This window comes from Bufo bufo, chromosome 1 (genome assembly GCF_905171765.1).
Source record: "Bufo bufo chromosome 1, aBufBuf1.1, whole genome shotgun sequence".
Classification (NCBI taxonomy): domain Eukaryota; kingdom Metazoa; phylum Chordata; class Amphibia; order Anura; family Bufonidae; genus Bufo; species Bufo bufo.
In genome coordinates this window covers 387,774,724-387,790,074 of record NC_053389.1, presented here as the reverse complement: position 1 = coordinate 387,790,074, position 15,351 = coordinate 387,774,724, and the positions used below count along the sequence as shown (strand labels likewise).

The window sequence follows — 15,351 nt, the reverse complement described above, 5'->3', positions numbered from 1 at the left end:
CAGTATCCCACCATATTCCCCCCACATCCTCCTGTGTGCACCCCCCTCATGTCCCCCAAAGTTGCCACATTATAAAATAAAAGTTTTCCCCCACACGTCTTCTGTGCACCCCGGCCCCCTCATGTCCCCCAAAGTTGGCACATAAAAAAAAAAAGGAAAACCCTAAAAAGATAAATACTTACCTGTGCTTGCTTGCAGAGTCCCGGCACTGTGCTGCTGAGTCCCGGAACAGGCGCACGCGATGATGACGTCATTGCGCGTGCCTGCGCCGGGATTTCACTACCGTATAGGCTTCAGGCCTACTAGGCCTGAAGCCTATGCCGGGGATCGGCAGCGGGGCAGGGAACTATGCGCTCCGCTCCCTGCTCTGCCGCAGTATATGTGACTGGGTCACGGGTGTCGGCGCTTCAGCAATAAGCACTTCCATCTGTATTGATGGAAGCGCTCATTGCTTCTGGGCCTGCTGGCACCCCCGTCAGAGCCGGCACCCGGGGTGCACCGCCCCCCCCTGGGCATGCCACTGCTGACAGCTGCCCTTTAAGGGGTTAATTTGCAAATTTTTATTTTGGAGGGGGGAGTTGTCCATGGGGCTTTTTTATTGCATTTTGTTTTAAATTTTCCTGGGTATGTTTTTTTTTTTTTTTTTTTCGTTAATAGCACAACATACGACTACATTTTTTTTTACAAAGTACAACAGGCTGTCGGCGTTGGTAACCAGAATAATATTCTGCAGGGCTGAGGAGGAAAACCATCTACCCTCCACTGCAAGCTGTGGGTAAAGGCATCAGAGCAGGGGCACTGATGCCGATGGGGGCTCACTCCAGCACCCTGGTAGCTCTGGCTGCCAAATTAACATTCTGCAGAGTTAGTTGCATGTTGAGAACAAACGCCACTGTGGGGTGTTAGAATGTAAAAGTCAGTCCAACAAAACAGATGTAATCCACGCCACTCACCAGACTTGTATAAAGCTCACTTGTCTTTGCCCTGCTAAACTGGACTTCGATGGTGATATTGTGTGGTGCTGACCGTCCGCTTTTTCTCATGATATGTAAGACATCAGCACGGAGAAGCTGATGAAGGAACACACTCAGGTAATTTGGGTGTTACCAATCAGAGCCAGCGGTGTGGGAGGACTAATGGCCAAGTTAGACCTGGCTAGAACAAACTGAAATGGGTGTACTGTATGATTAACAGTGCTTTGTGGTCCAAAAGAGCAATCTGCCCTTAATGTAAATATATGGGGCAGGGGAGATATGGAGTAGTTTGGCATCAATAGCTGATTTAAAAATGGTCGATTTTTTTTTTTTTTGCTTCTGTGTATGTTCACATTCTCCCCAAATACTGGGGTCCGCAAGGGCATTCCAGTAGGTAGATGGGGGAAGGTTTACCCTTTTACAGCTTACAAGAATTACTTCCTATGGTGTTGTATGATCTTGCAAGAGTAGGAACCCACAACTTGTGTGGTTGGCAGGTTTTTACCGATCTTATGAGGGCTTGTCTGAGAAAGTGAGCCAGTGCTTGGTCATAGTGTTTCTGACTTTAAAACTGGTGAACATAGTTATAAAATTCATTCCCTTACGTCAGCAGCACAGATGGGGTTAACTATCTCCCCCCCCGTGGACTGGTAGGACCGGCGGAATTTTTATGAGCCCAGGAACCAATAACAAAGCTTTACACCCCTACAAAAGGAGGGGACACCCCCCAGCCCACTGTTCTTTTCTTTCCTCCGGACAGGTGGATTGGCGGTTCCCCTCAGTTTTTGGGGAAGTTTTTTTTTTTTTTGTTTGGCGGTTTCTTTCCGCCTACTTTGGATATTTTTGTATTTTTTTTTCTCTTAGCCCCTCTTTACTAAGTTTCGGGGCTTCTCCTTTTCTTACCTCCCCTCTTCTCCGACCGGCGCTGCGTTTTTCGCTGCATCTCCGATGGTCGCCGCCATCACCGGAAGTGACGTCTGCGCCTTCCCGGGGCATATTCCTTTTTCAGCCAGATTTTTTTTTTTTACTGTATTCTGGCTGCGCGAGGGGAGGGGGAGTATTTTAGCCTATCTTTCGAATTTTAATAGGCTTTTTTTTGTAGGGCGGAGCTCCGCCTATTTAAAGCTCCTTTTGTCTCTCAATTGTCCTCTGGCAGCACACGCTTTGTAAGCTAGCTCCCAGAGCCCATTAGTACCTGGTACTTCTACTATTGTTGTTGCGTTTTTTTCTGCTGCGCTACTTCGGTGGGCCTCTGCTTACGCCCTTCTCCTGATGATTGTCAAATTGTCAGAATTATTCATTCTCTTTTCTTTGCTGCGATGGCTTCACCTAAGGACCAGGAGACCCGTAAATCGGTCTCAAAGAGGAAGCATCTGGCCTGCTTTGACTGCAGTACGCTGCTGGATGACAATTGTCCCTTTTCGAGGTGCGAGGCTTGCCGTAGATCCCAGTCGGCCACGGAACCCACCATGCAAGAAATGTACCAGTGGGTCAAGGGATATGTGGATGAATCCATCAAAGGCGTGGTTAACCTGCTGGACAAGAGGCTTCCTGCTGCTACTCAAGCTCCCATGGATACCTCCGCGCCCGTGGAGAGGCCCACCGCAATTTCTTTGGTCTCCTCCTCTTCAGATGAAGAGGAGTTAACATGCTTTTTTCCACCAGAGAAAACTCAGAAATTGCTAGGTCGGGGGACCATGATGTTGACACTGGGGAGTCCTCTGATCCCGCCGGTCGGGCACAGCGTGTCTTCAAGGCGGATGAGACCCTTTCTGTTATGTGGATGGAATGGAAAAAGCCTGAGAAAGGTCCAGTCCTGACTAAGAAATTCAGGACCATGTTTCCCATGGCGAACTTCTTGGTGGAATCGTGGGGTTCCATTCCCAAGGTGGACATGGCTATCGCCAAACTGTCCAGACGCACTTCGGTGCCAGCAGACGATGGGTCTAGTCTGCAAGACCCCCTTGATAGGAAGGCAGAGTGCATGTTAAGAAGAGGCTACTCTGCTGCTGCAGCCTCTGCTTCGACCGCTATCGCGGCTACAGAAGTTTCATCCTTCCTCCATTCCCACCTAAATCAGATCCAGACAGATGTGGACCAAAGGGTGTCCCGGGACGACATCCTTGCCGCATTTAAGACTGTCAACCTGGCGACGGACTTTCTGTGCGACACGGCACAGTTACAGCTAAAATTGGCAGCCAAGTCCATGGCCCTGGTCTCTGCAGCCCGCAGGCCCTTATGGCTTAAACCATGGGTCGCGGATAACGCATCGAATTATAATTTGTGCGGTCTCACAATTGGACAAGATCATGGAGGATCTCTCTGATAAGGGGAAAAGTCTTCCCCAGCAGCCCTTTTGGGGACAGGGCAGCGAAAATTTTCGAAGTGCCCTCGTAGAGGAGCTAAGGAGGCTAAGCCCCCCTGACTATGGGCCTCTCGCAGGCTCTTGGTTAACCCCCGCTACTCCTGCCATCCTTCCAGAAGATTTTCCTATTCCTTGTCCCCTTATGCCAGTCGGGGGGCGTCTCGCCGAGTTCAAGGATGTCTGGGCTCAGGAGATTCCGGACACTTGGGTCCTAAAGGTCATTTCTGAGGGCTACTTAATAAACCTCAAGTCGCCTCTCCCGGACAGATTTGTCGTCAACCATCAACTACTGCCCGCCAGGCAGACAATTCTGGAGGCCTATATCCAGGACTATATCCTCAAGGGCGCTCTGAAGGAGGTTCTGGCAGGAGAGCGGGGCTTAGGGATCTATTCTCCGGTTTTTCTAGTTCCCAAGAAATCCGGAGACCTCTGGATGATTATCGATTTGAGATTTTTCAATCGATTTATAAGGAAGGTAAAGTTTTGTATGGAAACTATCAAGTCAGTCATCCATGTCCTCAACCCCGGGGACGTGATGGCTACCCTGGACCTCAAGGATGGGTATCTGCACATCCCCATCCATCCTGCCTCCCAGAGGTATCTCGGGATCGCGGTCCAGGTCTTGGGGGTCCTCAGGCACTTTCAATTTGTTGCCCGTCGACTTCAGTAACCTATCTATCTAGGCTTCATAGTAGACTCCGTTGGTATATCTCTCCAGTTGACTTTAGAAAGAAGAACTCTGATTCTGGACCTGGCAAGGTTCCAATCTGTTCCTTGTCGAGTTTCCATCAAGACTCTCATGAAGATGTTGGGGCTCATGTCAGCGGCTGTGGAGGCAGTCCCTTGGGCTTTGTGGCACCTCCGCCCTCTACAGTTGGAGGTCCTTGCCAAATGAGATGGCAGCCCCGCCAGGGCTAAATTCCCTGTGTTCCCTGTCTTGTCAGACTCTAACCTCCCTGAGATGGCTCCATCTCCCGGGGGGGGAGTTTATATTACCCATATTTACTCCAGATGCGTCCCAAGTAGGCTGGGGCGCTCACTTAGACGATTCCACTGTCCAAGGGACTTGGTCTCCTCAGGAGCGGCTACTTTCCTCCAATCTCCGCGAGATTCAAGCCATCCAGCTAGCCCTCCTTCACTTTGCCCCCTGAATCCAGGGCTTGGCAGTAAGAGTACAGTCAGACAACATAACTGCGGTCCTATACATCAACAAGCAGGGAGGCACAAGATCTCTACCCCTCCTTTCAGAGATTGGGGTAATTGTTCGGTGGGCAGAGTTGAACCTTTCCCACCTGTCTGCCATCCACATCCGTAGTTCCTGCAATATAATCGCGGATTGTCTGAGTCGTGGTCTGCCGACAATGGAATGGTCCCTGCATCCGGAGATATTCAGGCAGATAATCCTCAGGTGGGGTTTGCCAGAGGTTGATCTCATGGCAACGAGGTTCAATGCCAAGGTGGAGAGGTTCTGCTCCCTTTACAGGGAGGACAACCCCCTGGCGATAGATGTTCTGTCTATACCATGGAGGTTTAGGCTGGCTTACATCTTCACTCTTTTCCATGATACCGAGGGTATTGATGAAAATTCGTCAGGATCAGGCCTCTGTGTTAGCCATCATACCGTTTTGGCCCAAGAGATCCTGGTTTACCCAGCTCATTCAGATGAGTCGGGGTCATTATTGGAGGCTCCCCCACAGCAGACCCTGGTGTCATGGGACACTCACCTCTGCCCAGGTTCAACCTGTCAGCCTGGAGGTTGATCAGTCCCTTCCCAGAATAGAAGGGCTTTCGGAGTCGGTCCTGAGAACGTTGTCACATTCAAGAGCAGACTCTACTAAGAAAGCCTACTCCAGAATCATGAGAATCTTCCCGTCATGGTGTGCTTCAAACCAGGTGGCGCCTGCAGATCTGCCCCTCTCTACAATACTTCAATTCCTACAGGACGGCCTAGACAGAGGCCTTGCTCCATCTACTCTTAGGGTCCAGATTTCTGCCATCTCGGCCTGTCTCAACAGACCCTATTCTCGGGTCCCGCTCATCAAACGCTTCCTTAAAGGAGCCAAAAAATGGAAGCCTACAGTACTGAGGCCCATCCCTCAGTGGGACTTATCAGTTGTGCTCAGGGGTCTAGCATCTTCCCCCTTTGAGCCTTTGGAGGAGGTGGATTTAAAGTTCGTGACTCTGAAGTTAGTCTTCTTACTGGCGGTAACCTTGGCCAAGAGAATCTCAGAGCTTCAAGCCTTCTCAGCCTCAGAACCCTATACCATCTTTCTTCAAGACCGGGTTCTCCTGAGATTCCTTCCATATTTCAGGCCTAAGGTCCCTTCATTTCAGAACATTAATCAGGTGATTTCTTTGTCAGTTTTAATTTCTCCTTCTACCTCCTCCAGGGATCCTGTCAAGCATCCGTTAGATCTGGAGGCATCTTGAGATATCCATGTGGATAGATCAAGGAGTTCAGGATAGATGAGAATCTCTTCATCCTGTTTGCCGGTAAGTCTAAAGGCTGCAAGGCGTCGATTAGTCGCTGGATTAAGGAGGCCATCAGAGAATCTTTTTGTTTCTCAGGCTTTGGATCCTCCAGAGTTTGTGAAGGCCCATTCCACAAGGGCCATCTCTACCTCCTTTGCAGAAAGCAGTCTCCTTCCTCTGGAGATGATTTGTAAAGCTGCCTCCTGGAGCTCTCAATCCACTTTCATCTCCCACTACAGACTAGACACCAGGGTAGCCTTGGGCAGGCTATCCTTAGCTTTGCCAGGCATGAGGGCCCTCCCTAGGGGTTCTTCTTGCTATCTCCCCATCTGTGCTGCTGGTAGGACGTAAGGGAATCGGGTTTCCCCTCCCTTTGTAGGGGTGTAAAGCTTTGTTACTGGTTCTTGGGCTCATTAAAATTCCGCCGTCCTACCAGTCCACGGGGGGTAGTTAACCCCATCTGTGCTGCTGTTAGGACTAAGGGAAAACAAATTATCGTTAGAAATTAATGATTCTTGGGCCTACCAAGCTTTCTTGTTGGACTAAGACCATCATCTTTGGGATAGACTAGCTGTACTTTGGAAGGCATTTTTCTGGGTATTCAGACACTGTACCTGAGCTGGCTGTTTAAACTTCTGGTTAAGGGCTCGTTCACACGACCGTATGCCTTTTTCAGTGTTTTGCGGGCCGTTTTTCCCGGATCGTTTTTTTTTCTTTAGGAGTTTCCGGTTCTGTTCAGTTTATCCATATGGTGTATACAGTAATTACATAGAAAAATTGGTCTGAGCATAACATTTTCAATAGATGGTTCCGCAAAAACAGATACTGAAGACATACGGAGTACATTCTGTGTGTTTTTTTTTTTTTTTTTGCAGAACCATTGAAATGAATGGTTCCGTATACGGAACGCAAAAACATTTTGTGTGAACGAGCTCTAAAGGGGTTCTCGGGAATTAAGAAATGAAAATGCGTAAATATTACTTTATTATAAATATATTCCCAAATGCCTTTCATTAGTTATAATGGCTCCTTTTTGTCTAGGGCGTAATGATTGAGAAACAAAATGGCCACTGTCCTGTTAGTGTACACAAAACCAGTCCTAATCACACAGCAGGACAAGTTACTTCACAACACTGAGGTAAAGAGCTTGTCAGTGATTTATGATCCTGAATACAGCTGAATCTCTGTAGGAATGGGGTACAGAGGAGGGACAAGACAGACTGGTAATGGAGACTGCATACAAGAGTAACTGCTTATTTGCCACATCTGCTCATGAACTCCATTCCTATAGAGATTTAGCTGATGGCAGTATTAAACTATTCAGGATCATAATCCTGACAAGCAGAGTAGAGGAGGATGAGGCAGCTCTTTAGCTCAGCGTTGTGAAGTAACTTGTCCTCCTGTGCGATTAGGACAGGTTTTGTGTGTACTAATAGGACAGCAGCCATTTTGTTTTTCCTAATGATTGCTCCCCAGACAAAACGAGCCATTAAAACTAATGTAAGGTATTTGGGAATATATTTATAATGAATATTTAAGTATTTTCATTTTCTTAATTCACAGAGAACCCCTTTAAGTTCCTTTTATATTAAATGTATGGCACAGTAGTGGGCCATTTTTATAGTGGGAGCAGGAAAAGTCTAATGAACTTAACATCCACACTCTTGAAATATGTCTGGGTGTGGAGTTGAGTTTTGTCATGATTAACAGAAAGGAGAAGGTTAAGAAAATCCATTTTGCCTCTAGACATTTTGAGAGGGTAAGATGCCCTAAGTGTTGGGCTTAAAGGGGTATTTCCATCAGACAATGGGGGCATATCGCTAGGATATGCCCCCATTGTCTAATAGGTGCAGGTCCCACCTCTGGGACCCGCACCTACGAGAACTGAGTGAGGAGAGCCGTGGCTGGAGGACCCTGGATTTCCCTGGGTCTGTCCACCACCAAGCGCTGCTCCCATAGAAGTGAATGGGAGCGCACCGTGCACGCGTCACCCCTGCTCCCATTCATTTCTATGGGGCAGACTAAAATAGCCGAGCCAGCGTACGGCTATTTTCGGCGGCGCCATAGAAAATAGAGGGGCTGCGCCCTCCATTTATTTCACCGCTGTTATTGTAGGTGCGGTTCCCACCCGTGGGACCCGCACCAATCAGACAATGGGGGGCATATCGCTAGGATATGCCCCATTGTCTGATGGGAATACCCCTTTAATGTACCCGACATTCCATGGTTTCATATTCGTTACCATATCAAAGTGTAATCTATAAGCACATTTGAATCGTACCAATCTAGGCCCATACACAGGCTTACAGACTCTGTGGGCTTCCTCGAATGACCCCATGAAGATATTGGCATAAGTAGGGGCAAACATTGTGTCAATCACAGTGCCCTCCTTTTGTAGGCATAGGCTTTTTTTTTTTTATATGTGGAACAAGTTAGAGTTCTTAATGGCACTATTTTGGGGTACACAACATTAAGTTAATTAGTAACTCTTTAGCAGGGATGGGGGGGGGGGCACGCAATACTGCCAGATCTGGTTGCAACTTTTACACAATCTTAGGGGACTTTAACGTTCCATCATCTGATCTTTTCTACCATGGACTACACAGTTGCAGTCTATGGGAGAAACCATGCATTCCCGTCAAGCTCCAGGCTACCATAGCAACCAGACAGCTCCCATGATCTTGTTGCGTGGGAGCTACTGGTCCCCATGAGTGCTGCGCTCCTGGTCATTGACTGCTTAGATTCTGTGGTTGCAATTGACCACAGCATCTGATGAATTATAAGTCTGTGATCGAGTTGTTTCCAATCACTGACACGGGGCATTTGCTGTGTAAAACGGCAAGCACCCGGAAGCCATGGGCGCCATCTTTAAGGCCTCAACATCTGCCAAGTGTGAAGGCACTGTAACTGGTATTTATATGTATTAGAAGTATCCATTTTAAAATAAAATGTTGAGTAGAGACTGACTGAAAAGAAGTTCCGTTCATGCGAATGGAATGTTTGGCGGAGAGTACATGGATTTCCGCAAGCCCCATTCAGGCGAATGGTACTGATTTTCTGTAGCAGAAAATTCCACAACAAAATCTGCCCCATGAGAAGGCACTAGTAGTGCTGGCTGATTCTGGCAAAAAAAAGTTATTTTTTTCCATCTTAAAGAGCACCTTTCGCCACAAAATGCAGTTTGTGGGGGAAAAAATTCTGTAAAACTTGTAATTTATACATTTTAATCTCTGCTCTTTCTGACTTTAGATGGGGAAGTGTTATCACTGATGGCACTCTGTGTCTATGGATAGATAGCTGTCAGTCACTGATTGTTATACACAGAGGCAGTCTTAAAGGGGTTGTTCAGGGATGAACCTGGATATAAGCTGCTTTTTATTTTTTCACTACATATGAGTCTAGCATTTCCTTGCTCCAATGCACCCCCTTGCCTTGTGCTGCATTGCGCAGAGCAATGCTCAGTTTACTGCTGGTGAAGTAGCAGGCTTCACATCACTATGCTTGATGGCACTAAGCCTGGTGACATCACCGGCAGATAAGTGGTTTATAGAGCTGCCCTAGGCTGTTTTGTAGGTGGGTACTATGCTACTCTGCACCAGGGACTGAACAGATTCTACACTGGGTGCACTGATAACCACTTAACAAATTGTGATTTTCTTAACCCTTTTGCTACCAGCGAGTAATGCCCGATCGTGCGTGCAGCGGGTGCCATGGCTGACGGGTCTCCGCTGTTTCAAACAGCAGAGACCTGTGGCTAATGACCAAGACCGGCAATAATGCCGATCAGTCATTAAAGCCTTTTAGATGCTGTGTTCACGTGTGATCACTGCATCTAAAAGCTCAAAAAATGTGGACGTGCATGCCTCCATACTTCTTACTGCCATCCTCTGCGGCCAATGAGGATGCCGGTAACTGAATTCAATACGTCTGGTCTCTGAAGAGACCCAGGGTATTGGAGCTGCAATTCTTTTTTTCGTCAGCAGGTGGCAGGCCAAAATAAGATTTGAGGAATTCTGGTCTCATCATGGATCTATAAGAAACATGGTACAGAATAAAAAAGTCTTGTATTCTCAAACACGAGCTACTAAAACATTAAAAAAGTTATATATTAGAAAATTTAAATAATTCCCCCCCCCTTTCCATTGAATAAAAAAAAGTCAAATATAACCACATCTGAAACAGTTAATACTATTAAAATATAAAAGTTTCAAGTAAGGCAAATGGCGTAACAAAAAAAAAAAAGGGTCAAAATGCCCGATAAGCCATTTTTTTTTTCTCCCATCGACACTTACTTTTTTTTTGGGGGGGGGTGTAATAAAATGTGATTAGTCACACAAACTCCAATGGTATCAAAACTACAGATTGGCCTGCAAAAAATGAGCCCCCACTCAGCTCAGTAGATAAAAATAAAGTTATGGGGGACAGAATATGGAGATGTAAAAAAAAAAAAGTTTGCGACGTTTGAACTTATTTTTACACTAGACAAAAACAAACTATACATATGTGGTATTATTGTAATCTTACTGAGCAAGAGCATAAACGGCACAGGTTAGTTTTGCTGCAAAGGGAACACCATAGTGACAAGACCTGTAAAATGGTGGAGGAAGTGTTTTTTTTCCCTCCCCCAATCCCACCGCATTTGAATTTTTTTTTTACCTGCTTCCCACTATATTGTATGCAATTTTAAATGGTGGAAAGTAAAAAAGAAACAAAAACCTGTCCTATGGATATGTAAATGGAAAAAAATAAGGTTATGGCTCAAGGAAGATTGGGAAGAAAAAGTAAAATGAGAAAACCTCATGTATCCAGGGAGTTAAACCAAATTGGAGTGCAAACTAGTTGATTGACAGTCTGAGTGATATAACCAAATCCTTTACGCATTTTAAAGCAATAACATTAGTGAGACCTAGGGTGCCCTCATACATTGCAGAAATGTCCACAACAAAATCAGGTTGTTTTTTTGCTGCAGATTTTCTGGCATAGGATGGGCATTTGTGAATGATGAGGATTTCTGTCCAGCTTGTTTCATTCATTTCAGTAGAGATGTAATCGGCAACATGACATCTGCAACAAAACTATTTGCTTTCTGTTCTGCTGCGGAATTAAGGTATTGACACTAACATGGGGGATGTCTATGTTGTGCAAAATTCCGTGTGTGAGGGCAACCTTATAAAAACATTGCCCATTACAAACAAGGAGGTTAATTGATGGGTAACTGCACCAGTTTTGGCACTCTGCTTTCAGTGCAACTGTAAACTAGGAAAGCCATTTTCTTGCAGGTCACTTACGAACCCCTGTTATAGACCGTCCTGATGAAATTCTAAAGAAAACACCAAGTGTATTACATCTGTCTGAGGATATCACTGAATCCGAGGTGGACCTTTCACTTGCCCTCCTTCAGCAGCGGATGGCAGGAGCCGGATCGGCCACAGCTCTTCTGAATAGACTGTTTCTCTTGCGATCTCTGCTACTTACAGCTGTTAGAAGGTAGAACTAGTCAAACATATTGGCCATTAGTTGTCTCTCACCAAAACAGAGGTACTGTTCCTCTTTTTAATGTATTTTTAACAAAAGTTTTTTTTGTTTTTTTTAATCTAAAGTGGCTGCAGGATTCAGCGCTTTAGCTCAGCATGTGTACATGTAAATAGGATTTGCTTTGTATATAATGAACTTTTTACATGAATCATATTTGTAAGGATTGTTGTGTGCCAAGAGCAAGTTTTGTTGTTTTACTACATGTAGAACTGCAGTGAGGAGGGCAATATCAGGCCTGCATCTGGCTGGTGGACTATAGTCACACAGCAGAATTTATGACAAACTCTTCCATTCAGGTGAATGGGGTTTAAGCACATTGATTTCTGCAAACCACCTTCAGATCAATGGGAAAGCTGCAGACTTTTCTGCAACAAATCTGTCTCTAGCAAATCCATGCCCTTGTACTGAGCAGATCAGTCATTAAGCAGACAGGAAAGGGGTGGAAGTTAGAGCTGAATGCTACACGAGCCTGTAGCTGGCATAGACTTCAGTTTCTGGTGCAAGGCATGAGATGCACAAATTAGGCGCAGCTCACGTCAGTGCAGGAAGATGAAGACTGGCGCATGGATCCGCCAGTCTTGATATATCTCCCCCAATGACTTTGCAGGCCAGGTTTTTTTTTTATAAAAAAAAAAAAATGAAATACAACACCTTGTGATACTTACTGTACATATGTATTTAAAAAGCACACAACGCTTAGAAATGCTTGTTAGTGGCTTTTTTTTTATTTTGAAATTCCCATAAATTTAAAGCAGCTGGTGGGGTAAAATAAATGCTATAGAAAACACAATCAGAGACTTCTTTGAGAAGGGTGTGTAAGTGCTGAGAGCAGTTGGAAAGATAACTGACCCTCTTCAAATGTTAGTATTTTATCAGCATTTAGGTCCAAATATTCCTCCCATTCTGTGCAATATACAGGGTAAGGAGGGTGGAATCTTTGAATGGAACGGCAGTATTGATATGCCATGGCACTCTTCAGTGGACAATGTAGGAGGGTATTTATTCGTGTGTGTGTGTGTATGTGTATGTATGTATGTATATGTTGCACTCTTATTAATAACTGTTCAGGACAAACATTTTTATACAGCCACGGTAGCAAGTGAAACTGTCATATAGTGTATCTACATAAATGTGGACAGGCATCAAACCACAATTGTATCCAACAGCTTCATTAATACACCTGCTCATACAGGTAATATACTCATTTTGTGATCTGCTTCTTGGGATATATAATTGCAATAAAATTAAACCAATACCGTATAAATCTGAAGGTATTGGCCCTTCAGAGTGATGAGGACAAAGCAGATCTAAATTTTTCTCCACTGTATTCACTGAGGAAAATAAACTGGCAGATGAAATGCAGAATGTAAATTCCCTGTTAAGTGCCCTGTCTGACCCAGGAAGAAGAACAGTGGCGTCTAGGAAAAGATTAAGATGGACAAATCGTCAGGACCAGATGGCATACACCCCCGTATCCTAATAGATTTAAGTAATGTCATAGCCAGACCCTTATTTCAGATATTTAAGGACTCTATACTGACAGGGAGTGTTCCATAGGGTTGGCAAATATATATACATACACACACTGCTCAAAAAAAATAAAGGGAACACTTAAACACAATGTAACTCCAAGTCAATCACACTTCTGTGAAATCAAACTGTCCACTTAGGAAGCAACACTGAGTGACAATCAATTTCAAATGCTGTTGTGCAAATGGGATAGACAACAGGTGGAAATTATAGGCAATTAGCAAGACACCCCCAATAAAGGAGTGGTTCTGCAGGTGGTGACCACAGACCACTTCTCAGTTCCTATGCTTCCTGGCTGATGTTTTGGTCACTTTTGAATGCTGGCAGTGCTTTCACTCTAGTGGTAGCATGAGACAGAGTCTACAACCCACACAAGTGGCTCAGGTAGTGCAGCTTATCCAGGATGGCACATCAATGCGAGCTGTGGCAAGAAGGTTTGCTGTGTCTGTCAGCGTAGTGTCCAGAGCATGGAGGCGCTACCAGGAGACGTGGAGGAGGCCAACAACCCAGCAGGAGGAGCACTGCCAGAGCCCTGCAAAATGACCTCCAGCAGGCCACAGATGTGCATGTGTCTGCTCAAACGGTCAGAAACAGACTCCATGAGGGTGATATGAGGGCCCGACTTCCACAGGTGGGGGTTGTTCTTACAGCCCAACACCGTGCAGGACGTTTGGCATTTTCCAGAGAACACCAATATTGGCAAATTCGCCACTGGCGCCCTGTGCTCTTCACAGATGAAAGCAGGTTCACACTGAGAACATGTGACAGAGTCTTGAGATGCCGTGGAGAACGTTCTGCTGCCTGCAACATCCTCCAGCATGACCGGTTTGGCATTGGGTCAGTAATGGTGTGGGGTGGCATTTCTTTGGAGGGCCACACAGCCCTCCATGTGCTCGCCAGAGGTAGCCTGACTGCCATTAGGTACAGAGATGAGATCCTCAGACCTTGTGAGACCATATGCTGGTGCGGTTGGCCCTGGGTTCCTCCTAATGCAAGACAATGCTAGACCTCATGTGGCTGGAGTGTGTCAGCAGTTTCTGCAAGACGAAGGCATTGATGCTATGGACTGACCCGCCCGTTCCCCAGACCTGAATCCAATTGAGCACATCTGGGACATCATGTCTCGCTCTATCCACCAACGTCACGTTGCACCACAGACTGTCCAGGAGTTGGCAGATGCTTTAGTCCAGGTCTGGGATGAGATCCCTCAAGAGACCGTCCGCCACCTCATCAGGAGCATGCACAGGCGTTGTAGGGAGGTCATACAGGCACGTGGAGGCCACACACACTACTGAGCCTCATTTTGACTTGTTTTAAGGACATTACATCAAAGTTGGATCAGCCTGTAGTGTGTTTTTCCACTTAAATTTTGAGTTTGACTCCAAATCCAAACCTCCATGGGTTGAAAAATTTGATTTCCATTTTTGTGTGATTTTGTTATCAGCACATTCAACTATGTAAAGAACAAAGTATTTCAGAAGAATATTTAATTAATTCAGATCTAGGATGTGTTATTTTTGTGTTCCCTTTATTTTTTTGAGCAGTGTATAATATATATATATATATATATTTTTTTTTTTTTCATATATATTCCAAAAACAGAGCCTGGAAACTATAGGACGGCAAGTTTAACATCTGTTTGGGGAAACTATTTGAAGGTTTTCTAAGAGATGCTATCTTGGAGTACCTTAAAGGGAACCTGTCACGTGGATTTTGTGTATAGAGCTGAGGACATGGGTTGCTAGATGGCCGCTAGCACATCCGCAATATCCAGTCCCCATAGCTCTGTGTGCTTTTATTGTGTCAAAAAAACGATTTTATACATATGCAAATTAACCTGAGATGAGTCAGAGCTTGAAAATATGACTCTTCTCTGGTCACACAAGTAAGATATGACTCTTATGCTAATTTGCCTATGTTTCAAATCGCTTTTTTTTTTTTTTTACACAAAAGCACACAGAGCTTTGGGGACTGGGTATTACGGATGTGCTAGCGGTGATCTAGCAACCCATGTCCTCAGCTCTATACACAAAATCCACGTGACAGGTTCCCTTTAATGAAAATAAGCAAATAACGCCATATCAGCATGGCTTTATGAGGGATCTGTCTTGTCAAACTAATTTAATCAGTTTCTATAAAGGAGGTAAGTTCTAGACTTGACCGCAGCGAATAAACTGATTTATTAATGATCTTGTAGAAGGCTTGCACAGTAAAATATACATTTTTGCAGATGACACTAAACTGTGTAAAGTAATTGACACAGAAGAGGACAGTATACTACTACAGAGGGATCTGGATAGATTGGAGGCTTGGGCAGATAAGTGGCAGATGAGGTTTAAAACTGACAAATGTAAGGTTATGCACATGGGAAGGAATAATGCAAGTCACCTGTACATACTAAATGGTAAAACACTGGGTAACACTGACATGGAAAAGGACCTAGGAATGTTACCAGACAGCAAACTAAGCTGTACA

The 15,351-nt window shown here is 45.2% G+C and overlaps 1 protein-coding gene across 1 annotated transcript in view; it reads left to right on the top strand.

The window, feature by feature from the left end:
• SIMC1 (SUMO interacting motifs containing 1) overlaps nt 1-11,724 on the top strand; it is a 70,091-nt gene extending 58,367 nt beyond the window's left edge. Inside the window, exon 10 of the mRNA XM_040405610.1 lies at nt 11,091-11,724. Coding sequence (XP_040261544.1) covers nt 11,091-11,302 — 212 coding nt within the window. The 3' untranslated portion in view covers nt 11,303-11,724. The remainder of the gene's footprint in view (nt 1-11,090) is intronic.
• The last annotated feature ends 3,627 nt before the right edge of the window (nt 11,725-15,351 follow it).